Consider the following 28,000-nt stretch of genomic DNA (forward strand, 5'->3'; position numbering starts at 1 on the left):
TATCCCCTATCCTTCACCACTGGACTACCCCTTTAACACTCCAAGGAGGTGATGCTCCGCCTCCTCATAACATTGTTGTACTATGGGTGGTTGTGTTGGGCAAAAGCCACCTATAGTGCAAGCTGATTAGAAAAGAGTTAAAATAATAATAATAATATATAAGAAAATAAAAAGCTCTGTGGCATCATGTTGCCACCCTGGTAAAATAGCCGCTTAGGTCCAATGTACCCAGTGGGACACATGATGGGACTGGTGCCCTGATCTCTCCTGGAATGTCATATCTTAAGGAAAGGAACTGCACCTAAAGCCTAGATTCCAGGCCCGGCTGGTGGGGAGTGGTAAGATCTGACATTGTGGATAATAAAAAGGAGACTTTCTTTAAAGGTCACACAAATGGAACATTAAAACCTGAAGGGGTTTTCCAAGATTTTAAAATTAATGTCCGATGCTCAGTAAAGGCCATTGGTGCTGGATCATTTTGGTTCGGACTCTTGGCATCTTCCAGATGAAGAGTTGTTGAATAGACTACATCTGTTTGTACTGGGCAGCTCTACTGTACTTTAATGGCTAGGCCCTACAGCTGTGTCCAATTCACCCAATCCCCACCCATGTCATGGCCCTTTTAAACAGCTGATTGATAGGGCAGTCAAGATCCAGACCTCCGCATACCTGGATAGGCCATCATTTGTAACAAGAACAGGTGTAACTTCAGCGGTCCGGCCAGAAACGCTGCTGGCGGGGCTGGGATTTGCATCACCGGGATGCACCCACATGCGAATTCCAGCCCATCACTCACCTCCCTGGTCTTCCTTTGTTCTCAGTCCCAGCGCAAGTCCCCCCGCCTCCTAGGGCGCATGCGCCGGAGCTCTGTGATTTAAAGGGCCAGTACACCTTAGTGTCTTCACCTGTTTCTTCCCTATAAGTGTGTGCACCTCCCCCTGCCCTGTGTAGGATCTTTGTTGCCTTTGTGCCTGAGAGAAAGCTACTGTGTCTCCTGTGTTCCTGGTTATCCATGTACCTGATCCTTGTTCCGTGACCAGACCCTGCTACTGTGCCGCCTGCCCTGACCTTCAGCTATCCTGACTCAGTTTTGTCCTTATCCATCTTTACCACGCTTCATCCCAGCTACCTGTGTGGACAAGTCGTGCCAGGGGTAGCGACCTGGGTGCCGCCTGTCGCAGCAAGACCATCCCGCTTTGCGGCGGTCTCTGGTGAAAACCAGCGGCACCTTAGACTCCGCTCCCTGGCACAGCTCACTTCCTCATCCACACAGGCCCAAAGGATCCACCACCTGCCGTGACCCTTACAACAGGATTAATCGTATTCTTCCACTTTTTGAAAAATATTATGGTCCAAGGATATTCGAGCAATCTGCCTGAAAGGCTCCCTGTGGGTGTGGGTTCTGTAATGTCTGTTTAGAACAAGAGAAGTGTTCCCCACACTTTCTATCCATAGACTGGTGACCACACTCTGAACATCGTCAATATTAGAGCAGAAGAAACAAAAATAGGTTTTCAAATATCAATTGTTTCACCTAAAGCTTAGGGGGCTCCACTCTGCCGGGCAGACGCTCTACCAACAGATGTCTAATATATGTAAGAAACCACAGTCATCTGGGCTTCAACATAAAAAATAAAAAAATAGAAAATCCTTTATTCCTCACAAAAATAAGAATACATACAACATTGAAACCGGTTACGGGGTCTTCGCCAGGTATCTCCACCACGAGAACATTTGAACCGGTTATGGGGTCTTAGTCAGGTATCTCCCCCACAAAAACATATGAAAGCTCCTTGACCTTCTTCAATTCACTTAAAGGAGTACTCCGCCCCTAGACATCTTATCCCCTATCCAAAGGATAGAGGATAAGATGCATGATAGCAGGGGTCCCGCTGGTAGGACCCCCCGCGCGATCTCTGTTATCTGCTGCACGGTGCGCCCACTCGTAATGTCACGCCCTGCCCCCTAAATGCAAGTCTATGGGAGGGGGCGTGGCAGGCATAGACTTGCATTGAGGGGGCGAAAGTCATCAGCCACGGAGCAAACTTCACTCCGTGCAGCAGATGACTGGGGGGGGGGGGGGGGCTGCAGGAGAGATCGCAGGGGTTCCCAGCCTTTGGATAGGGAATAAGATGTCTAGGGGCAGAGTACCCCTTTAATTTATCTTCACTTCTGGAAAGGTCACAGTCAGCAGTGGTCTTGCGTTCTCATGAATTGCTCGACAGGTTTTCCTCTCGATTGTACCACCACGTTCTGGACACTTGAATGATCTTTCAACGTCGTGGTTTTTCCATGACCCAGACAAGCTTTTGTTTGTTGATTCAGAAATGTTTTACCACATTCCAACAGGGCAGTGGTTTTCGAGGATTTTGAGTTTTTTCGAGGCAGATTATTACTGCCCCCATGTGTTATCTGGTGTATGAGAAGATCCGATTTTCTCCCAAAACTCACACCGCATACGGCACATATAATAGACAGTCCCCCGGCGTGGATGATCTGGTGCTTGGCAAGGTCGAGGTTGCTAGTGAAGATTTCCGGACATTCGGGGCAGTTATAGAGAATCTCGATTGAATCGGTTGTGTGGTGAATGGTGCAGAAATATTTTTGGCTACTTACTCTTATTTTGCTATTGTTCTTTTCTGGTTGTTTCTTACTTTTATTGCCAACATCTTTGTTCTCTAGTGAAGAAGATTCTGGTTTCTGTAACGATGACCTTTCTTCCAAGGCCGGTTCCGTTGATGATGGATAGGGTTGTGTGTGATCTGAGGGTATAGCATAGTCAGGGGTTGTGAAGCGTTCTCCATCATAGGAGTCCAGGTTATGGTTTACCTGGGGAGGTCGAGGTTGTTCTGTCCCATCTACGTTCCCATGAGCGTCCATCTGGGTACCATGCGTGGATGCGTTCGTGTCACTTCCATGAAATACCTGGTGTACAACAAGTTCAGATTTTCTCCCAAAACATCTGCCACATAAGGAACATATGAAAGGCAATCTCCTTGTGTGGTTGAGCTGGTGCTTGGCCAGTTCCACATTGCTGGGGAAACACGCCGGGCATTCGGGACAGTTATAGAGAATCTGAAAATAATTTGTTGCCTGCTTAACGGTGCAGTTAAATTTTTCGCTCCTTAGTGTTAAATCCATGTAGTTCTGTTCTACTTCTTTCTTCCTTTTCTTACCGTCTTTGGCTTCTGGTTCCTCGGGTGAAGAACATTTATGTTTTTGTAATGATGGCTCTTTGCCCAACACTGGTTCCTCCGTAGATGAATGATGTATATGGTCTATTGGGATAGGTTTGTTGAGTAAGTAAGTAGATCCATCTACAGTTGCCTGAATGTCCATTTCCACAAGACTTTCTCTGTTACTAGAAGCCGACTCCTTCTCAACATGAGGAACCAGATTCTGGGTCAGATCTATGTAATGGTCACTGTTGGTGTCTGTAATGTCGTTGCCATATTTCTCCTTAATATGAGTAGTTGGATGTGGTTGTCTGTGATCTGAGGGTGTATGACTGTCATGGTCTATTGGGTTTTCTCTGTGACAAGAGACCATTTTCTCCTTAATAGGAGTAGTTGGATGTTGAGTATAGTCGTTAAGGTCTATGAGGACTCCACCATTTCCTGGTTCTTTGTTACTAGGAAGACGTATATTCTGGGTATGATCTGTGGGTGTATATACACAGGAGTCTTTGAGGTTTCCTCCATCATATAGGACTGGTTCCTCCTGGATACAAGTATTCTGATGTTGTGTATGATCTGAGGGTCTATAACTGTGTGATTCTGTGAGAACCTCATCACATGAGAGGGGTTCCTCCTTAATATAAGGGGATAGATACTGTATATGGTTTATGGAAGTACAAGCGTTGTTTTTTGCGATATCTTCATCACATGACAATGGTTCCCTTTTAATAGTTGGATGTTGTGTATAATGCGTGGGTGTGTAAATGTTGGGGTCCATGGCTGTTCCACCATCACTCAGATCTAGTTCTTTCTTAATAGGATGCATCCAATACTGTGTGAGGTTTCCTCCGTCACTTGAGGCCGATTCCTCCTTGATAATTGTAGTTGTATCTTGTTGGGTATGATCTGTGGGTGGATAAACGTTGGGTTCCGTGATGGGTTTTCCATCATTGGAGACTGGTTCCTCCTTTATATAAGTTAATGGATATGGTTGTGTTTGATTGATGGGATTTGTGAAGTTTCCTTTATTACATGATTCTTCCAAGAAATTAGAAGATTCACACATGGTATGATGGACAAGGTGCCCATTATTGTCCCCATCCTTATGTTTTCGGTAGTTCGGTGATGGTGCGGATGTGTTCTGTTCTTTATGTTCTTCATTTCCAAATCCAGCTGCTCAAAAAGTGAACAGGAAGTTAGAATCCAGAAGAAATGTCCATACAATTCATACAATTAAAAAATGAGTTGTCTGGCCACATTTATGTTGCATACTCCCCTAACCACATCCCCCACTGTCTCCACCTCGATGGTGCCCAGTCCCGGCTCGGGAGCATTTCCTGAGAAAACGTTAGCTTAGTCATTGACCAAGGCAGGACCCGGTTATTGCTAATGATCGGAGAGGAATTGCTGCTTAGCCAGGATCGGGAACCATCAGGATGGACATGGCGGTAGTCAAGGCAGATAACCAATATATATTTTTTGAAGCCAAATGGTCAAATCCCCTGATGACACCAATTAAAATGAAGTTTGTAATTAACCCTGAACTTACTGATATATTACTCCCTTTGAATTTAAAAAAAATTTAATATGTGACGTAAAGTACAAAACATACGGTTGCTGACTTTACTGTACATACAAAAGGGAAGATATTTTATGAAAACAAATGTCCTCGTACCTGAAGGTGTGAGGGGCCGGGGGTCTTCCATAATGTCCTGGTACAGATCCTTGTGTCCTTCTACATACTCCCACTCCTCCATGGAGAAATAGACCGCCACATCCTGACACCTTATAGGAACCTGACACACAATGATACCGTCATCACCAGACCCCTCCATTACTGTATTATGTCCCAGCAGTGTCACCTCTCTAATCATCACCAGACCCCTCCATTACTGTATAATGTCCCAGCAGTGTCACCTCTCTAATCATCACCAGACCCCTCCATTACTGTATAATGTCCCAGCAGTGTCACCTCTCTAATCATCACCAGACCCCTCCATTACTGTATAATGTCCCAACAGTGTCACCTCTCCAGTCACCAGACCCCTCCATTACTGTATAATGTCCCAGCAGTGTCACCTCTCTAATCATCACCAGACCCCTCCATTACTGTATAATGTCCCAGCAGTGTCACCTCTCTAATCATCACCAGACCCCTCCATTACTGTATAATGTCCCAGCAGTGTCACCTCTCTAATCATCACCAGACCCCACCATTACTGTATAATGTCTCAGCAGTGTCACCTCTCTAATCATCACCAGACCCCTCCATTACTGTATAATGTCCCAGCAGTGTCACCTCTCTAATCACCAGACCCCTCCATTACTGTATAATGTCCCAGCAGTGTCACCTCTCCAGTCATCACCAGACCCCTCCATTACTGTATAATGTCCCAGCAGTGTCACCTCTCCAGTCATCACCAGACCCCTCCATTACTGTATAATGTCCCAGCAGTGTCACCTCTCTTATCATCACCAGACCCCTCCATTACTGTATAATGTCCCAGCAGTGTCACCTCTCCAGTCATCAGACCCCTCCATTACTGTATAATGTCCAGCAGTGTCACCTCTCTAATCATCACCAGACCCCTCCATTACTGTATAATGTCCAGCAGTGTCACCTCTCCAGTCATCACCAGACCCCTCCATTACTGTATAATGTCCCAGCAGTGTCACCTCTCCAGTCATCACCAGACCCCTCCATTACTGTATAATGTCCCAGCAGTGTCACCTCTCCAGTCATCACCAGACCCCTCCATTACTGTATAATGTCCCAGCAGTGTCACCTCTCCAGTCATCACCAGACCCCTCCATTACTGTATAATGTCCCAGCAGTGTCACCTCTCCAGTCATCACCAGACCCCTCCATTACTGTATAATGTCCCAGCAGTGTCACCTCTCCAGTCATCACCAGACCCCTCCATTACTGTATAATGTCCCAGCAGTGTCACCTCTCTAATCATCACCAGACCCCTCCATTACTGTATAATGTCCCAGCAGTGTCACCTCTCCAGTCATCACCAGACCCCTCCATTACTGTATAATGTCCCAGCAGTGTCACCTCTCCAGTCATCACCAGACCCCTCCATTACTATATAATACCCCAGCAGTGTCACCTCTCCAGTCATCACCAGACCCCTCCATTACTGTATAATGTCCCAGCAGTGTCACCTCTCCAGTCATCACCAGACCCCTCCATTACTGTATAATGTCCCAGCAGTGTCACCTCTCCAGTCATCACCAGACCCCTCCATTACTGTATAATGTCCAGCAGTGTCACCTATCCAGTCATCACCAGACCCCTCCATTACTGTATAATGTCCCAGCAGTGTCACCTATCCAGTCATCACCAGACCCCTCCATTACTGTATAATGTCCCAGTATTCCCACTCACCTCTGCTGTCAGAAGCTCCACTATCTTACAGGCGAGATCCAGGAGCTTTTGGACATTGTTTCTTTCATATGATTGTGATGGCAGCTCCTGGTTCCAGCTCAATCCCCCTGATGCATTGGCACATGTTCCGGGGGTCACATAATTTTTCGAGGTATTCTTTACCACAGTGTAATCCTATGTATTGAGATACTGATAAACATTTACATTCCCTGAATCCCTCACAGTCATATCCTCTTATATTTCCCACAATCCCTCACCTCTCCAGTCATGTCCTGTATTCCCTTACGTTCTAACCAGTGGCACAGATGGGGTATTCCACCCCCCGTGGAATGGTTAGGACCGGTGGAAATGTTATTGACATCCTTTAAATAAATGCTGTAGACCTTAACACCCCCCCCCCCCCCCCTTTACTTTTATTCTTTCTATATACATTTATTTATATATTGAAAACCTGGGATTCTTCCCTTTTCAAAAACCTTTTTTTGCTACTATGGGCAGTATAACTGCTGATAGATTTCATTTACCTGGCTGCCGGTGTCTTTTCCCTGGCGCGGCGCTCTGCACTGTTTTGTAGGAGACCGGGGCTGTCGGCGTCAGTACCGGTCCAGCTCCCAGTGTATGCGCCGGCTTCCTGTAGCGCTCGGCGCATCAGATAGGGGGCGGGTGGCATCTATCGTCACTTCCGGTCCGGCTCCTAGTGTATGCGCCGGCTTCCTGTAGCGCTCAGGATAGGGGGCGGGTGGAGTCTATCGTCACTTCCGGTCCGGCTCCTAGTGTATGCGCCGGCTTCCTATAGCGCTCAGGATAGGGGGTGGATGGCGTCTGACGTCACTTCCGGTCCGGCTCCTAGTGTATGCGCCGGCTTCCTATAGCGCTCAGGATAGGGGGTGGATGGCGTCTGACGTCACTTCTGGTCCGGCTCCTAGTGTATGCGCCGGCTTCCTGTAGCGCTCAGGATAGGGGGTGGATGGCGTCTGACGTCACTTCTGGTCCGGCTCCTAGTGTATGCACCGGCTTCCTGTAGCGCTCCGGATAGGGGGTGGATGGCGTCTGACGTCACTTCCGGTCCGGCTCCTAGTGTATGCGCCGGCTTCCTGTAGCGCTCAGGATAGGGGGCGGGTGGCGTCTATGGTCACTTCTGGTCCGGCTCCTAGTGTATGCGCCGGCTTCCTGTAGCGCTCCGGATAGGTGGTGGATGGCGTCTGACGTCACTTCCGGTCCGGCTCCTAGTGTATGCGCCGGCTTCCTGTAGCGCTCAGGATAGGGGGCGGGTGGCGTCTATCGTCACTTCTGGTCCGGCTCCTAGTGTATGCATCGGCTTCCTGTAGCGCTCAGGATAGGGGGTGGATGGCGTCTGACGTCACTTCTGGTCCGGCTCCTAGTGTATGCACCGGCTTCCTGTAGCGCTCAGGATAGGGGGCGGGTGGCGTCTGACGTCACTTCTGGTCCGGCTCCTAGTGTATGCATCGGCTTCCTGTAGCGCTCAGGATAGGGGGCCGGTGGCGTTTATCGTCACTTCTGGTCCGGCTCCTAGTGTATGCACCGGCTTCCTGTAGCGCTCGGCGCTCCGGATAGGTGGTGGATGGCGTCTGACGTCACTTTCGCCCCTCCGATTTCATTTGTTTTTTAAACTTGTTATAAGTATAGTTTTATCACATTAGTAGTGCGGTCCCTTAACCCCTTCCTTCCCTGTTAGGGTAGAGGACCTTATATATTATTTTGCTTGATAATGTGAAATTTTTTATTGTTCCTCCCAGTTTGGGGAGGAGCTTAGGGCTCAATCAATTTGGGCTCTATTTAAGTCCGCTCAGCAGGTACTGACGGCCTCCTGGAGCGGTAGTGTTGTACTCCGCCTACTTTACCTAGAGAATTACTATTGAGTGCCGCATCTATAGCTACTATTTTGTGACTTTACTATTTCTTGCTTTCCTTATGGTAAAGCTTTATTCTCCTGGAGTACTATGGTTTCTCCTTCCCATCTTTTAGCTGCTCTTATTTTCGTCTGCTGACGGTTCCCATGAGGCATCAACTAAGAAGTCCTCCAAAAGGAAGCACTTACAGTGCCACGACTGTCAGGACCACTATCAATTTTCCCACTGTCCTTCGTGTCGTGCAAGATACCAGGTCCAGCAGGAACCTACGATCCAGGACATGGTTGTCTGGGTTAAAGGGGTACTCCGGTGAAAAACTTTTTTTTTTAAATCAACTGGTGCCAGAAAGTTAATCAGATTTGTAAATTACTTCTATTAAAAAATCTTAATCCTTCCAGTACTTATTAGCTGCTGAATACTACAGCGGAAATTATTTTCTTTTTGAAACACAGAACTGTCTGCTGACATCACGAGCACAGTGCTCTCTGCTGACATCTCTGTCCATTTTTAGGAACTGTCCAGGGTAAAAGGAAATCCCCATAGCAAACATATGCTGTTCTGGACAGTTCATAAAATGGACAGAGATGTCAGCAGAGAGCTCTGTGTTTCAAAAAGAAAAGAAGTATGTAGTATTCAGCAGCTAATAAGTACAGGAAGGATTAAGATTTTTTAATAGAAGTAATTTATAAATCTGATTAACTTTCTGGCACCAGTTGATTTAAAAAAAAAAAAAAAAGTTTTTCACTGGAGTACCCCTTTAAGGATTTAGTGTCCTCCAATATGAACACGATGGGAGCCTCCATTGACGAGCTGAACCAGATGGTGTCCGCAAGCAAGTGATCAAGACCAGCTTCACCACCAAGATCCATGGAGGTGTCAGGAGAAGCAACGCGTGAAGACTCACCAGTCCTCATCATCTGAGGAGGAAGAGAAATTTCAATATTTCTTCTTCCCGGAAAAAACTCAGCAGCTGGTAAGGTCTATCAGGTCAGGGGACCATGATGCCTACGGGGGTGAAGGCTCTTCATCTGCCTCTAAGGGGCCTAGGGCCTTTAAAGTCCCTGCTGTCTTTAATGAAGACAGAATGGAAAAAGCCGGAGAAGGGTCCCGTGCTTACCAAGCACTTTACGAGCATGTTCCCTATGCAGGAAGGCCAAGTATCTTCCTGGGGACCTGTGCCCAAGGTGGATTTGGCCATCTCCAAATTATCCAAACGGACCTCTGTGCCCTCTGATGATGGTTCCAGCCTTCAGGATGCCATGGACCGTAAGGCCGATTGCGCTTTACTAGAAAAGAGAAAGAATACAGCGCTCCATGGTGTAATAAAAGGGAGACCTGTATGGTAATGATGCATGCTAGGAAGGAAGCTCACCTGATAGGGTTGTGTAGCCCCATACACAACAATGGTGAGCACATGTAAGTAATGGTGTCCGCAGCCGGCTGAAAGAAAGAATGCGGAGAACGGCTTCAACAGGAGTGCCGGCTTTCAATTGGCGCAGGGCACAGGAAAGCGAATGGTGAGTAAAAGCAAATGTGTTTTATTCTCCCAACATGCAACGTGTTTCACTGCCACAGCAGCTTCATCAGGCTTGCCTGATGAAGCTGCTGTGGCAGTGAAACGCGTTGCATGTTGGGAGAATAAACCACATTTGCTTTTACTCACCATTTGATTTCCTGTGCCTTGCGCCAATTGAAAGCCGGCACTCCTGTTGAAGCCGTTCTCCACATTAGATTGCGCTTTACGGCACTTACTCCTCAGCCTCGGCATCAGCCTCTGTGTCGATAGCCTCTTCTGAGGTGGATAAGTTTCTGAGAAATAGATTTTCTCAGATTCAGGCTGACTTAGACCAGGGGGTCTCTAGGGATGACATTTTGACCTCTTGTAAGACGGCTAGTCTAGCCGTCGACTACCTCTGTGATGCCGCCCCTCAACAGCTTAAGTTGGCCGCTAAAACTATGTCGCCCCTTATGGCTGAAGCCATGGAGGTCTGATACCTCCTCTAAGCACACCTTGTGTGCCATGACATACGAGCCTGGCATTCTTTTTGTGACCGAGCTCGACCGCATTATGGAGGGGCTGTCTGATCGGAAAGAGAAGTCCCTTCCTCAGCAGTCCTTTCGCCAGGTATGCAGCCAGATCTGGCTCCCAAGCCAAACCCCAAAAAGATTGGGGGTCCCAAAAGCAAAGGGGCGGTAGACGCCCTAGGGGTTCCAAGGGTGGAAGATCCTCGGTGCCCTGACTACGGGCCTCCTCGAGGCTCTTGGATACCAGCTTGTGCGCCCACTCTATCCCCACTTCCCTTCCCATCGCTTCATGTAGGTGGACGTCTCAACCATTTCTTAGATGCTTGGAGGACCCATATCCAAGATCCCTGGGTCCTTCGAATTATTTTGGAAGGGTACAAAGTGGATCTGAAGGATACTCCTCCAAAACAAATTTAAGAACCAGACTTCTGCCTTCCAACAAACAAAAGATTTTGGAAGCCTATATTCTGGAATATCTCCAGAAGGATGCCTTGGAGGAAGTTCCCTCTCAAGAGCAGGGGGCGGGCATCTATTTTCCAGTGTTTCTGGTTCCCAAAGTCACAGGAGATTTGAGGATGATGGATGATCATAGACTTAAGGTTCTTCATCAGACGGAAGCGTTTCAGAATGGAAACAATTCAGTCCGTTATCAATCTTCTTATGCCAGGGGACTTCCTGGCAACCTTGGACCTCAAGGATGCTTATCTTCATATTCCCATCCATCCTGGGTCCAGAAGATTCTTAAGGATCGCTGTTCAAATTCAGGGAGTTGTAAGGCACTATCAGTTTGTCGCCCTCCCATTCGGGATCTCTTCGGCACCTCATACCTTTACCAAGGTAGTATTTTCTGTGGTAGCCGCGATCCTTTCCCAACACATTCAGACCGCTGCGTTCTTTCTCCATCAACTAGGCTGGATAATCAATTGGAACAAATCCAATCTCCAACCAACCACATCCGTGAGATTCCTAGGCTTCATGATAGATTCCGTAGCGATGACTATTCATCTAACTCTCGAAAGGAAGCTTACGAGTACAGGACACAGCCCAATCTCTCTTCGTTCTCAAGCGGGTAACTCTCCGCTATCTAATGAAGATGTTGGGACTAATGTCTGCAACCACAAAAGCGGTAGCATGAGCTTTGTGGCACCTTTGTCCGCTTCTATCAGAAGTACTAGCCAAGTGGGATCACAGTCCAAAAAGAGACTAAATTCTGTGCACTCCCTATCTCCTCAAGTCCGATCCTCTCTACGTTGGTGGGCTCACCTTCAGGACGGAAAATCTCTGATCCAACCTGTCTGGATTATACTTACCACAGACGCATCCCTTGTAGGTTGGGGAGCGCATCTTCTGGACATGACGGTCCAAGGGACTTGGTCTACTCAGGAGATGTTATTATCCTCGAATCTCCTAGAGATCTGGGCAAACAGACTAGCTCTCTTTCACTTTGCTCCTCATGGGCAAGACTGTGAGAGTCCAGTCAGACAGCTGTCCTATATATATATATATATATATATATATATATATATATATATAAAAACAAACAGGGAGGCACGAACCCACAAAGTCTCCTGAGAGAGATAGGTGTGATTCTGGATTGGGCAGAATTGAACCTCACCCACTTATCGGCCGTTCATATCCGGGGTACTCACAATGTAATAGCCGATCACCTGAGCAGAGGCCTTCCAACCGGAGAGTGGTCTCTCCATCCAGACATCTTTCATCAGATTACGCTCAGGTGGGGCATGCCAGAGATCGATCTCATGGCAAAGAGGTTAGACGCCAAGGTGGACAGATTCTGTTCCCTCTACAGAGAGGACAATCCCTTGGCGGTAGATGCTCGGTCAATCCCTTGGAGGTTCAGGCTGGCCGACATCTTCCCTCCTATTTCCTTGATCCCGAGGGTATTGATGAAAATCAGGCAGGACCAAGCCTCTGTGATAGCCATCATTCCATATTGGCCCAAATGAGCTTGGTTCACCAAACTCATTCAGATGAGTTAGGGTCAATTTTGGAGCCTTCCCCCAGAGCAAGCAATAGTGTCAGGGGACACTCACAGCTGATCCAACGTACAAATGTTCAACCTGACAGCCTGGAGGTTGATTGGTCCCTTCCAGGAGTAGAAGGGCTCTCAGGGTCAGTCTTGAGAACATTGTCGCACTCTAGATCTGAAGCTACAACTAGATCTTATGAAAGATTATGGAGCACATTTTCATCCTGGTGTTGGCTATGCCAACTGTCTCCAAAGGATCCTACCATTTCTGCAAGATGGATTAGACAAAGGACTGTCTCCTTCCACCCTAAGAGTGAAAGTATCAGCTATCTCGGCTTTCCTCAATAAGTCTCTTTCTCAAGACCCCCTAATTACAAGGTTCCTGATAAGAGCCTCCAGAATTAAACCTAGAATCATTCCACCTATCCCTGCTTGGGATTTATCGGTCGTGCTCATGGGGTTACAATCTCCCCCCTTTGAGCCTTTAGAGGAGGTGGATCTAAAATTCCTTACACTTAAGGTTACCTTTTTTGTTGGCCATCACTTCTGCAAAATGAGTTGGAAAACTCCAGGCTTTTTCTGCCTTTTGAACCTTACATTCAGTTCCTCCTGGATAGGGTTCTTCTTTAGTTTTTGCCCACTTTTATTCCTAAAGTGCCAACATTCACTAATATCAACCAGGTTATTTCTCTTCCTGTGTTAGCTCCGCTCCACTCCTCAGAAGATACGAGAGGCCTTCACACCATCGACCTATCGAGATGTCTCAGGATCTACCTGGATCGATCCAAGGAGTTCCGTAAGGATGAAAACCTTCTAATCCTTTTTTCTAGTGACCGTAAGGGACACAAGGCTTCCAAACCAACTATTAGTCGCTGGATTAAGGAAGCCATTCGGGAGTCTCATGTTTCTCAGGGTCTGGAGCCCCCTGAATTTGTTAAAGCCCTCCCATGGGGGTATCTGCTTGCTAAATCCCCATCTGTGCCAACGATAATTTGTTTTCACTTAGTCCTAACAGTGGCACAATAATCCCTCCCTTACTACTATTCTTTTCTTTTTTCTACTTGTAATTACACAAGGGGGTGGGGCTCTTTCCTTCTATAAGTAGGGATGGGGGGGTGGTAGGGTCTAAGCTTTTATTTAAAGGTTGTCACTAAAATTTCCACAGGTCCTAACCAGTCCACGGGGGGCGGAATACCCCATCTGTGCCATTGTTAGGACTAAGGGAAAACAAATTATCATTAAAAATTAACGATTATCCCTAGAGATAAGAGTGAGGTCATGTGACCATTTCCCACAATCCCTCACCTCTCTGGTCATGTCCTGTATTATCCCTAGAGATAAGAGGTCATGTGACCATTTCCCACAATCCCTCACCTCTCCGGTCATGTCCTGTATTATCTCTAGAGATAAGAGGTCATGTGACCATTTCCCACAATCCCTCACCTCTCTGGTCATGTCCTGTATTATCCCTAGAGATAAGAGGTCATGTGACCATTTCCCACAATCCCTCACCTCTCCGGTCATGTCCTGTATTATCCCTAGAGATAAGAGGTCATGTGACCATTTCCCACAATCCCTCACCTCTCCGGTCATGTCCTGTATTATCCCTAGAGATAAGAGGTCATGTGACCATTTCCCACAATCCCTCACCTCTCCGGTCATGTCCTGTATTATCCCTAGAGATAAGAGGTCATGTGACCATTTCCCACAATCCCTCACCTCTCCGGTCATGTCCTGTATTATCCCTAGAGATAAGAGGTCATGTGACCATTTCCCACAATCCCTCACCTCTCCGGTCATGTCCTGTATTATCCCTAGAGATTAGAGTGAGGTCATGTGACCATTTCCCACAATCCCTCACCTCTCCGGTCTTGTCCTGTATTATTCCTAGAGATAAGAGGTCATGTGACCATTTCCCACAATCCCTCACCTCTCCGGTCATGTCCTGTATTATTCCTAGAGATAAGAGGTCATGTGACCATTTCCCACAATCCCTCACCTCTCCGGTCATGTCCTGTATTATCCCTAGAGATAAGAGGTCATGTGACCATTTCCCACAATCCCTCACCTCTCCGGTCATGTCCTGTATTATCCCTAGAGATAAGAGGTCATGTGACCATTTCCCACAATCCCTCACCTCTCCGGTCATGTCCTGTATTATCCCTAGAGATAAGAGGTCATGTGACCATTTCCCACAATCCCTCACCTCTCCGGTCATGTCCTGTATTATCCCTAGAGATAAGAGGTCATGTGACCATTTCCCACAATCCCTCACCTCTCCGGTCATGTCCTGTATTATCCCTAGAGATAAGAGTGAGGTCATGTGACCATTTCCCACAATCCCTCACCTCTCCGGTCATGTCCTGTATTATCCCTAGAGATAAGAGGTCATGTGACCATTTCCCGCAATCCCTCACCTCTCCGGTCATGTCCTGTATTATCCCTAGAGATAAGAGTGAGGTCATGTGACCATTTCCCACAATCCCTCACCTCTCTGGTCATGTCCTGTATTATCCCTAGAGATAAGAGGTCATGTGACCATTTCCCACAATCCCTCACCTCTCCGGTCATGTCCTGTATTATCCCTAGAGATAAGAGTGAGGTCATGTGACCATTTCCCACAATCCCTCACCTCTCCGGTCATGTCCTGTATTATCCCTAGAGATAAGAGGTCATGTGACCATTTCCCACAATCCCTCACCTCTCCGGTCATGTCCTGTATTATCCCTAGAGATAAGAGGTCATGTGACCATTTCCCACAATCCCTCACCTCTCCGGTCATGTCCTGTATTATCCCTAGAGATAAGAGGTCATGTGACCATTTCCCACAATCCCTCACCTCTCCGGTCAGCAGGTAGATGATCTCCAGGGTGAGGCTCAGGATGCTCTCATTCATTTTGTTCTTATCCATGATAGATGTTTGGCCCCGGATGATCATGGTAGGTTCTATAGGCAGAACATATAAAATCAGCTCAATAACCTGTATGAGAAATGTCTATAGAGAAACAATGGCCCAGATTAACTAAACAGTTTAATGGGCATCTACCCCACAGACTCGTCTTCACTGTGGTGCCCCCAGACAGACATTTCCCATGGTCGATGGTCTTGTAATCACTTAAGAACCTTCTTGACCAACTTTGTTACCTGATGCCCATCGGGGACTGTTCAGCTGGGTGGACACTAAGCTCAGTGTGACAAAGGACCAAGAAACTTCTGCATACGGCCATGGGGGCTGCACAAAAGACGAACTCCCCCCCCCCCCCCCCCCTCCTGTGTTGTGAATTCCCAGGTCATGTCGAACGACTATACAGAGAGGACGTCCGGTGTGAGGGGAGATTTATAACCCATGTCACCTCACACCGGCCGGGACTACAGCCCTGATGTCCACTCATGGCGGCTCAGGTGAGGAGATCGAGAATACAGGCGGCAGGATGGGTGGTTGTATATGTAGGGTGTGATGTGTGTGTGATGTGTGTGTGATGTGTGTGTGATGTCCACTCATGGCGGCTCAGGTGAGGAGACAGAGAATACAGGCGACAGGAGGGGTGGTTGTGTATGTAGGGTGTGATGTGTGTGTGATGTGTGTGTGATGTCCACTCATGGCGGCTCAGGTGAGGAGATCGAGAATACAGGCGACAGGAGGGGTGGTTGTGTATGTAGGGTGTGATGTGTGTGTGATGTGTGTGTGATGTCCACTCATGGCGGCTCAGGTGAGGAGACAGAGAATACAGGCGGCAGGAAGGGTGGTTGTGTATGTAGGGTGTGTGTGATGTGTGTGTGATGTGTGTGTGATGTGTGATGTGTATGTAATGTATGATGTGGGGTGGGCAGCGGTGTATGTATGATGTGTGTATATGTATAGTGTGAGTGTATGTGTGATGTGTGTATGTAATGTATGATGTGTGTGTATATGTATAGTGTGAGTGTATGTGTGATGTGTGTATGTAATATATGATGGGGGGCAGTGGTGTATGTATGGTGTGAGGGTATATGTGTATGATGTCTGTCTATGTGTGATGTGTGTATAATGTCTGTCTATGTGTGATGTGTATGTAATGTATGATGTGTGTATGATGTCTGTCTATGTAATGCATAATGTGTGTGATGTATGTATGTGATGTATGATGTGGGGTGGGCAGCGGTGTATGTATAATGTGTGTATATATGTATAGTGTGAGTGTATGTGTGATGTGTGTATGTAATATATGATGGGGGCAGTGGTGGGTGTATGTATGGTGTGAGGGTATATGTATAGTGTGAGTGTATGTGTGATGTGTGTATGTAATATATGATGGGGGCAGTGGTGGGTGTATGTATGGTGTGAGGGTATATGTATAGTGTGAGTGTATGTGTGATGTGTGTATGTAATATATGATGGGGGCAGTGGTGGGTGAATGTATGGTGTGAGGGTATATGTATAGTGTGAGTGTATGTGTGATGTGTGTATGTAATATATGATGGGGGGCAGTGGTGGGTGTATGTATGGTGTGAGGGTATATGTATAGTGTGAGTGTATGTGTGATGTGTGTATGTAATATATGATGGGGGGCAGTGGTGGGTGTATGTATGGTGTGAGGGTATATGTATAGTGTGAGTGTATGTGTGATGTGTGTATGTAATATATGATGGGGGGCAGTGGTGGGTGTATGTATGGTGTGTGTGTATATGTATAGTGTGAGTGTATGTGTGATGTGTGTATGTAATATATGATGGGGGGCAGTGGTGGGTGTATGTATGGTGTGTGTGTATATGTATAGTGTGAGTGTATGTGTGATGTGTGTATGTAATATATGATGGGGGCAGTGGTGGGTGTATGTATGATGTGTGTGTATATGTATAGTGTGAGTGTATGTGTGATGTGTGTATGTAATATATGATGGGGGCAGTGGTGGGTGTATATGTATAGTGTGAGTGTATGTGTGATGTGTGTATGTAATATATGATGGGGGGCAGTGGTGGGTGTATGTATGGTGTGAGGGTATATGTGTATGTGTGAGTGTATGTGTGATGTGTGTATGTAATATATGATGGGGGCAGTGGTGGGTGTATGTATGGTGTGTGTGTATATGTATAGTGTGAGTGTATGTGTGATGTGTGTATGTAATATATGATGGGGGGGCAGTGGTGGGTGTATGTATGGTGTGAGGGTATATGTGTATGTGTGAGTGTATGTGTGATGTGTGTATGTAATATATGATGGGGGCAGTGGTGGGTGTATGTATGGTGTGTGTGTATATGTATAGTGTGAGTGTATGTGTGATGTGTGTATGTAATATATGATGGGGGGGCAGTGGTGGGTGTATGTATGGTGTGAGGGTATATGTGTATGTGTGAGTGTATGTGTGATGTGTGTATGTAATATATGATGGGGGGCAGTGGTGGGTGTATGTATGATGTGTGTGTATATGTATAGTGTGAGTGTATGTGTGATGTGTGTATGTAATATATGATGGGGGGCAGTGGTGGGTGTATGTATGATGTGTGTATATATGTATAGTGTGAGTGTATGTGTGATGTGTGTATGTAATATATGATGGGGGCAGTGGTGGGTGTATGTATGGTGTGTGTGTATATGTATAGTGTGAGTGTATGTGTGATGTGTGTATGTAATATATGATGGGGGGCAGTGGTGGGTGTATGTATGATGTGTGTGTATATGTATAGTGTGAGTGTATGTGTGATGTGTGTATGTAATATATGATGGGGGCAGTGGTGGGTGTATGTATGATGTGTGTGTATATGTATAGTGTGAGTGTATGTGTGATGTGTGTATGTAATATATGATGGGGGGCAGTGGTGGGTGTATGTATGATGTGTGTATATATGTATAGTGTGAGTGTATGTGTGATGTGTGTATGTAATATATGATGGGGGGCAGTGGTGGGTGTATGTATGGTGTGAGGGTATATGTATAGTGTGAGTGTATGTGTGATGTGTGTATGTAATATATGATGGGGGCAGTGGTGGGTGTATGTATGATGTGTGTGTATATGTATAGTGTGAGTGTATGTGTGATGTGTGTATGTAATATATGATGGGGGCAGTGGTGGGTGTATGTATGGTGTGAGGGTATATGTGTATGATGTATCTGTGATGTGTGTATGTAATATATGATGGGGGCAGTGGTGGGTGTATGTATGATGTGTGTGTATATGTATAGTGTGAGTGTATGTGTGATGTGTGTATGTAATATATGATGGGGGCAGTGGTGGGTGTATGTATGATGTGTGTGTATATGTATAGTGTGAGTGTATGTGTGATGTGTGTATGTAATATATGATGGGGGGCAGTGGTGGGTGTATGTATGGTGTGAGGGTATATGTATAGTGTGAGTGTATGTGTGATGTGTGTATGTAATATATGATGGGGGGCAGTGGTGGGTGTATGTATGATGTGTGTGTATATGTATAGTGTGAGTGTATGTGTGATGTGTGTATGTAATATATGATGGGGGGCAGTGGTGGGTGTATGTATGGTGTGAGGGTATATGTATAGTGTGAGTGTATGTGTGATGTGTGTATGTAATATATGATGGGGGGCAGTGGTGGGTGTATGTATGGTGTGTGTGTATATGTATAGTGTGAGTGTATGTGTGATGTGTGTATGTAATATATGATGGGGGCAGTGGTGGGTGTATGTATGGTGTGAGGGTATATGTATAGTGTGAGTGTATGTGTGATGTGTGTATGTAATATATGATGGGGGCAGTGGTGGGTGTATGTATGGTGTGTGTATATGTATAGTGTGAGTGTATGTGTGATGTGTGTATGTAATATATGATGGGGCAGTGGTGGGTGTATGTATGGTGTGTGTGTATATGTATAGTGTGAGTGTATGTGTGATGTGTGTATGTAATATATGATGGGGGCAGTGGTGGGTGTATGTATGGTGTGTGTGTATATGTATAGTGTGAGTGTATGTGTGATGTGTGTATGTAATATATGATGGGGGCAGTGGTGGGTGTATGTATGGTGTGTGTGTATATGTATAGTGTGAGTGTATGTGTGATGTGTGTATGTAATATATGATGGGGGGCAGTGGTGGGTGTATGTATGGTGTGTGTGTATATGTATAGTGTGAGTGTATGTGTGATGTGTGTATGTAATATATGATGGGGGGCAGTGGTGGGTGTATGTATGGTGTGTGTGTATATGTATAGTGTGAGTGTATGTGTGATGTGTGTATGTAATATATGATGGGGGCAGTGGTGGGTGTATGTATGGTGTGTGTGTATATGTATAGTGTGAGTGTATGTGTGATGTGTGTATGTAATATATGATGGGGGCAGTGGTGGGTGTATGTATGGTGTGAGGGTATATGTATAGTGTGAGTGTATGTGTGATGTGTGTATGTAATATATGATGGGGGGCAGTGGTGGGTGTATGTATGGTGTGTGTATATGTATAGTGTGAGTATATGTGTGATGTGTGTATGTAATATATGATGGGGGGCAGTGGTGTATGTATGGTGTGAGGGTATATGTGTATGATGTATCTGTGATGTGTGTATGTAATATATGATGGGGGGCAGTGGTGTATGTATGGTGTGAGGGTATATGTGTATGATGTATCTGTGATGTGTGTATGTAATATATGATGGGGGCAGTGGTGGGTGTATGTATGGTGTGAGGGTATATGTGTATGATGTATCTGTGATGTGTGTATGTAATGTATGATGTGGGGGGGCACTGCTGCCGCCACCGCCAGTTGTGCCATCTAATTTTATTTTTAGTGGTTTCTGGTCACCCGCACTAAATTGCGCCCCCAGAATCCTCCCCCCCCCCCTTCATACTCACCCAACGACCAAGAGCCCCACGGATGCAGACAAACACACCCGAACCAAAACTACAACTCCCAGCATGTTGGACCATAACCTAAACTGTAGAACTATAAAGTGTAACATGCTGGGAGTTGTAGTTTTGGTTCGGGTCTGCTGCAGAGCTATAGGCTGCATCAGGGCATGCTGGGTGTTGTAGTTATTAGCTGTAATTCCCAGTATTCCCTGACACATCCTATGGCTCTGCAGCTGACACAAACCAAAACTACAACTCCCAGCATGTAACACAATAACCATAACTGTCCTACTATACAGTGCAACACGCTGCAACACCCACACAACCATAGGCTGTATCAGGGCATGCTGGGAGTTGTAGTTATCTACTAACTAAATGCAACTTCCAGCATTTTCTGACACAAAATGCACCATATAAACTGGAGAAGCAGAACCCCCCCTCCCCCCCAGTAACATATAAACTGGAGAAGCAGAACCCCCCCCCCCCCCCCAGTAACATATAAACTGGAGAAGCAGAACCCCCTCCCCCCCCCCAGTAACACATAAGTCCCTATTGAGACTGAAAAATAGTGATGAAAATATTTTATAAAGTGCGAATATATGTGAATAAGCCCCTTTCCTAATAAACGTTTCCTATTTTCTTTAAATAAAAATAAAACAAAAATAAACATAAGTGATATCGCTGCATGTGGAAATATCCAGACTATTAAAATATAATGTTAATTAAACCGTACGGGGAACGGTGGAAATGTAAAGAATTGTCCAGAATTGTTCATTTTTGGTCACTTCATAGGAGACATTTTATGGTGATCAAAAAGTTACATGTAGACTTATCTGTGGTTGTCTGGGGGGTAAGAGGAGATACAGCTCTCCCCCCGCTAATATCCTGACATACTGATCGCCTATTAACCCATTAGATCACCGCTGTCAGCAGTGTCTAAAGGGATCTTATATCCATCCCTGGTGGTCTAGGGGGGGGGGGGGAATCAGACTATTTTGGTTGAAATTATTTTATCTACCAGGACAAGTAGTTTGTGTTCCGCTTTAGTCTCTTGGACAAGTAGTTTTTTTTTAAATTTCCACACCCCTGATATATAACACTATATCACACATATAACACTATATAATATAACACTATATCACATATATCACACTATATCACATATATAACACTATATCACATATATAACACTATATAATATAACACTATATCACATATATCACACTATATCACATATATAACACTATATAATATCACACTATATCACATATATAACACTATATAATATAACACTATATCACACATATATCACATATATAACACTATATAATATAACACTATATCACATATATAACACTATATAATATAACACTATATCACATATATAACACTATATAATATAACACTATATCACATATATAACACTATATAATATAACACTATATCACATATATAACACTATATAATATAACACTATATCACATATATAACACTATATAATATAACACTATATCACATATATAACACTATATAATATAACACTATATCACATATATAACACTATATAATATAACACTATATCACATATATAACACTATATAATATAACACTATATCACATATATAACACTATATAATATAACACTATATCACATATATAACACTATATAATATATCACATATATAACACTATATAATATAACACTATATCACATATATAACACTATATAATATAACACTATATCACATATATAACACTATATAATATAACACTATATCACATATATAACACTATATAATATAACACTATATCACATATATAACACTATATAATATAACACTATATCACATATATAACACTATATAATATAACACTATATCACATATATAACACTATATAATATAACACTATATCACATATATAACACTATATAATATAACACTATATCACATATATAACACTATATAATATAACACTATATCACATATATAAAACACTATATCACATATATAAAACACTATATCACACATATATAACACTATATCACACATATAACACTATATCACACTATATAATATAACACTATATCACATATATAACATATATAACACTATATAATATAACACTATATCACATATATAACACTATATCACACATATAACACTATATCACATATATAAAACACTATATCACATATATAAAACACTATCACACATATATAACACTATATCACACATATAACACTATATCACACTATATAATATAACACTATATCACATATATAACATATATAACACTATATCACATATATAACTCTATATCACATATATAACACTATATAATACTATATCACATATATAACACTATATAATATAACACTATATCACATATATCACACTATATAATATAACACTATATCACATATATAACACTATATAATACTATATCACATATATAACACTATATCACATTTATAAAACACTATATCACATATAACACTATATCACACTATATCACATATATAACACTATATAATATAACACTATATCACATATATAACACTATATCACATATATAACACTATATAATACTATATCACATATAACACATATATAACACTATATATAAAACTATATCACATATATAACTATCACACATATAACACTATATCACATATATAACACTATATAATACTATATCACATATAACACTATATAATATAACACTATATCACATATATAACATATATAACACTATATAATATAACACTATATCACATATATAACACTATATAATATAACACTATATCACATATATAAAACACTATATCATACATATATAACACTATATCACATATATAACACTATATAACACTATATCACATATAACAATATCACATATAACACTATATCACATATAACACTATATAATATAACAATATCACATATATAACACTATATAATACTATATCACATATATAACTATATAATATAACACTATATCACATATATAAAACACTATATCATACATATATAACACTATATCACACATATATAACACTATATCACATATATAACACTATATAATATAACACTATATCACATATAACAATATGACATATAACACTATATAATATAACACTATATCACATATAACACTATATCACATATATAACACTATATAATATAACAATATCACATATATAACACTATATAATATAACACTATATCACATATATAACACTATATAATATAACACTATATCACATATATAACACTATATAATATAACACTATATCACATATATAACACTATATAATATAACACTATATCACATATATAACACTATATAATATAACACTATATCACATATATAACACTATATCACATATAATACTATATAATATAACACTATATCACATATATAACACTATATAATATAACACTATATAATATAACACTATATCACATATATAACACTATATCACATATATAACACTATATAATATAACACTATATCACATATATAACACTATATAATATAACACTATATCACATATATAACACTATATAACATTATATCACATATATAACACTATATAATATAACACTATATAATATAACACTATATAATATAACACTATATAATATAACACTATATAATATAACACTATATAATATATATAACACTAGATAATATAACACTATATCACATATATAACACTATATAATATAACACTATATAACACTATATAATATAACACTATATAATATAACACTATATAATATAACACTATATAATATAACACTATATAATATAACACTAGATAATATAACACTATATCACATATATAACACTATATAATATAACACTATATCACATATATAACACTAGATAATATAACACTAGATAATATAACACTATATCACACATATAACACTATATAACACTATATCACATATATAACACTAGATAATATAACACTATATAATATAACACTATATCACATATATAACACTATATAATATAACACTATATCACATATAACACTATATAATATAACACTATATAATATAACACAGTATCACACATATAACACTATATAATATAACACAATATCACATATATAACACAATATCACACATATAACACTATCACACTATCACATATATATAACACTATATAATATAACACTATATCACATATATAACACTATATAATATAACACTATATCACATATATAACACTATATAATATAACACTATATCACATATATAACACTATATAATATAACACTATATCACATATATAACACTATATAATATAACACTATATCACATATATAACACTATATAATATAACACTATATCACATATATAACACTATATAATATAACACTATATCACATATATAACACTATATCACATATAATACTATATAATATAACACTATATCACATATATAACACTATATAATATAACACTATATAATATAACACTATATAATATAACACTATATCACATATATAACACTATATCACATATATAACACTATATAATATAACACTATATCACATATATAACACTATATAATATAACACTATATCACATATATAACACTATATAACACTATATAATATAACACTATATAATATAACACTATATAATATAACACTATATAATATAACACTATATAATATAACACTATATAATATATATAACACTAGATAATATAACACTATATCACATATATAACACTATATAATATAACACTAGATAATATAACACTATATAATATAACACTAGATAATATAACACTATATCACATATATAACACTATATAATATAACACTATATCACATATATAACACTAGATAATATAACACTAAATATAACACTATATCACACATATAACACTATATAACACTATATCACATATATAACACTAGATAATATAACACTAGATAATATAACACTATATCACATATATAACACTATATAATATAACACTATATCACATATATAACACAATATCACACATATAACACTATCACACATATAACACTATATAATATATATAACACTATATAATATAACACAATATCACATATATAACACAATATCACACATATAACACTATCACATATATAACACTATATAATATATATAACACTATATAATATAACACTATATCACATATATAACACTATATAATACTATATCACACATATAACACTATATAATATAACACAGTATCACACATATAACACTATATAATATAACACTATATCACATATATAACACTATATAATATAACACTATATCACATATATAACACAATATCACACATATAACACTATCACATATATAACACTATATAATATATATAACACTATATAATATAACACTATATCACATATATAACACTATATAATACTATATCACACATATAACACTATATAATATAACACAGTATCACACATAAAACACTATATAATATATAACACTATATAATATAACACTATATCACATATATAACACTATATAATACTATATCACACATATAACACTATATAATATAACACTATATCACATATATAAAACACTATATCACATATATAAAACACTATATCACACATATATAACACTATATCACATATATAACACTATATAATATAACACTATATCACATATATAACACAATATCACACATATAACACTATCACATATATAACACTATATAATATAACACTATATCACATATATAACACTATATAATATAACACTATATCACATATATAACACTATATAATACTATATCACACATATAACACTATATAATATAACACAGTATCACACATATAACACTATATAATATATATAACACTATATAATATAACACTATATCACATATATAACACTATATAATACTATATCACACATATAACATAACACTATATCACATATATAAAACACTATATCACATATATAAAACACTATATCACACATATATAACACTATATCACACATATAACACTATATCACACTATATAATATAACACTATATCACACATATAACACTATATAATATAACACAGTATCACACATATAACACTATATAATATAACACTATATCACATATATAACACTATATAATATAACACTATATCACATATATAACACTATATAATATAACACTATATCACATATATAACACTATATAATATAATACTATATCACATATAACACTATATAATATAACACTATATCACATATAACACTATATAATATAACACTATATCACATATATAACACTATATAATATAACACTATATCACACATATAACACTATATAATATAACACTATATCACACATATAACACTATATAATATAACACAGTATCACACATATAACACTATATAATATAACACTATATCACATATATAACACTATATAATATAACACTATATCACATATATAACACTATATAATATAACACTATATCACATATATAACACTATATAATATAACACTATATCACATATATAACACTATATAATATAACACAATATCACATATATAACACTATATAATATAACACTATATCACATATATAACACTATATAATACTATATCACACATATAACACTATATAATACTATATCACACATATAACACTATATAATATAACACTATATCACATATATAACACTATATAATATAACACTATATCACACATATAACACTATATAATATAACACTATATCACATATATAACACTATATAATATAACACTATATCACATATATAACACTATATAATATAACACTATATCACATATATAACACTATATAATATAACACTATATCACACATATAACACTATATAATATAACACTATATCACATATATAACACTATATAATATAACACTATATCACATATATAACACTATATAATATAACACTATATCACATATATAACACTATATAATATAACACTATATAACATATATAACACTATATAATATAACACTATATCACATATATAACACTATATAATATAACACTATATCACATATATAACACTATATAATATAACACTATATCACACATATAACACTATATCACACTATATAATATAACACTATATCACATATAACACTATATAATATAACACTATATCACATATAACACTATATAATATAACACTATATCACATATAACACTATATAATATAACACTATATCACATATATAACACTATATAATATAACACTATATCACATATATAACACTATATAATATAACACTATATCACATATATAACACTATATAATATAACACTATATCACACATATAACACTATATAATATAACACTATATCACATATATAACACTATATAATATAACACTATATCACATATATAACACTATATAATATAACACTATATCACACATATAACACTATATCACACTATATAATATAACACTATATCACATATAACACTATATAATATAACACTATATCACATATAACACTATATAATATAACACTATATCACATATAACACTATATAATATAACACTAGATAATATAACACTATATCACATATAACACTATATAATATAACACATCGCTCCTCACCTCCCGGCACAGGCTCCACATTCCCTCTCCTCCAGCTGTTGGAGACACAGGAAGTTCTCCGGCAGAGCAGGGCATTGTGGGACTTGTAGTTTATGGTCTCTTTGCTGT

The 28,000-nt window shown here is 39.8% G+C and overlaps 1 protein-coding gene across 1 annotated transcript; it reads right to left on the bottom strand.

Moving 5' to 3' along the window:
• On the bottom strand, positions 1-27,975 carry LOC130281815 (oocyte zinc finger protein XlCOF7.1-like). Its single transcript, XM_056529468.1, has 5 exons — positions 27,893-27,975; positions 15,296-15,402; positions 6,571-6,744; positions 4,852-4,972; positions 1-4,349 (listed from the first exon to the last, which is right to left on the bottom strand). Exons 2-5 carry the CDS (start codon positions 15,392-15,394, stop codon positions 2,188-2,190), a joined length of 2,556 nt encoding a protein of 851 aa, XP_056385443.1. The 5' UTR covers positions 15,395-15,402; positions 27,893-27,975; the 3' UTR covers positions 1-2,187.
• Between the last annotated feature and the right edge of the window lie 25 nt (positions 27,976-28,000).

Source organism: Hyla sarda, chromosome 7 (assembly GCF_029499605.1).
Source record: "Hyla sarda isolate aHylSar1 chromosome 7, aHylSar1.hap1, whole genome shotgun sequence".
In the NCBI taxonomy this organism is placed as follows: domain Eukaryota; kingdom Metazoa; phylum Chordata; class Amphibia; order Anura; family Hylidae; genus Hyla; species Hyla sarda.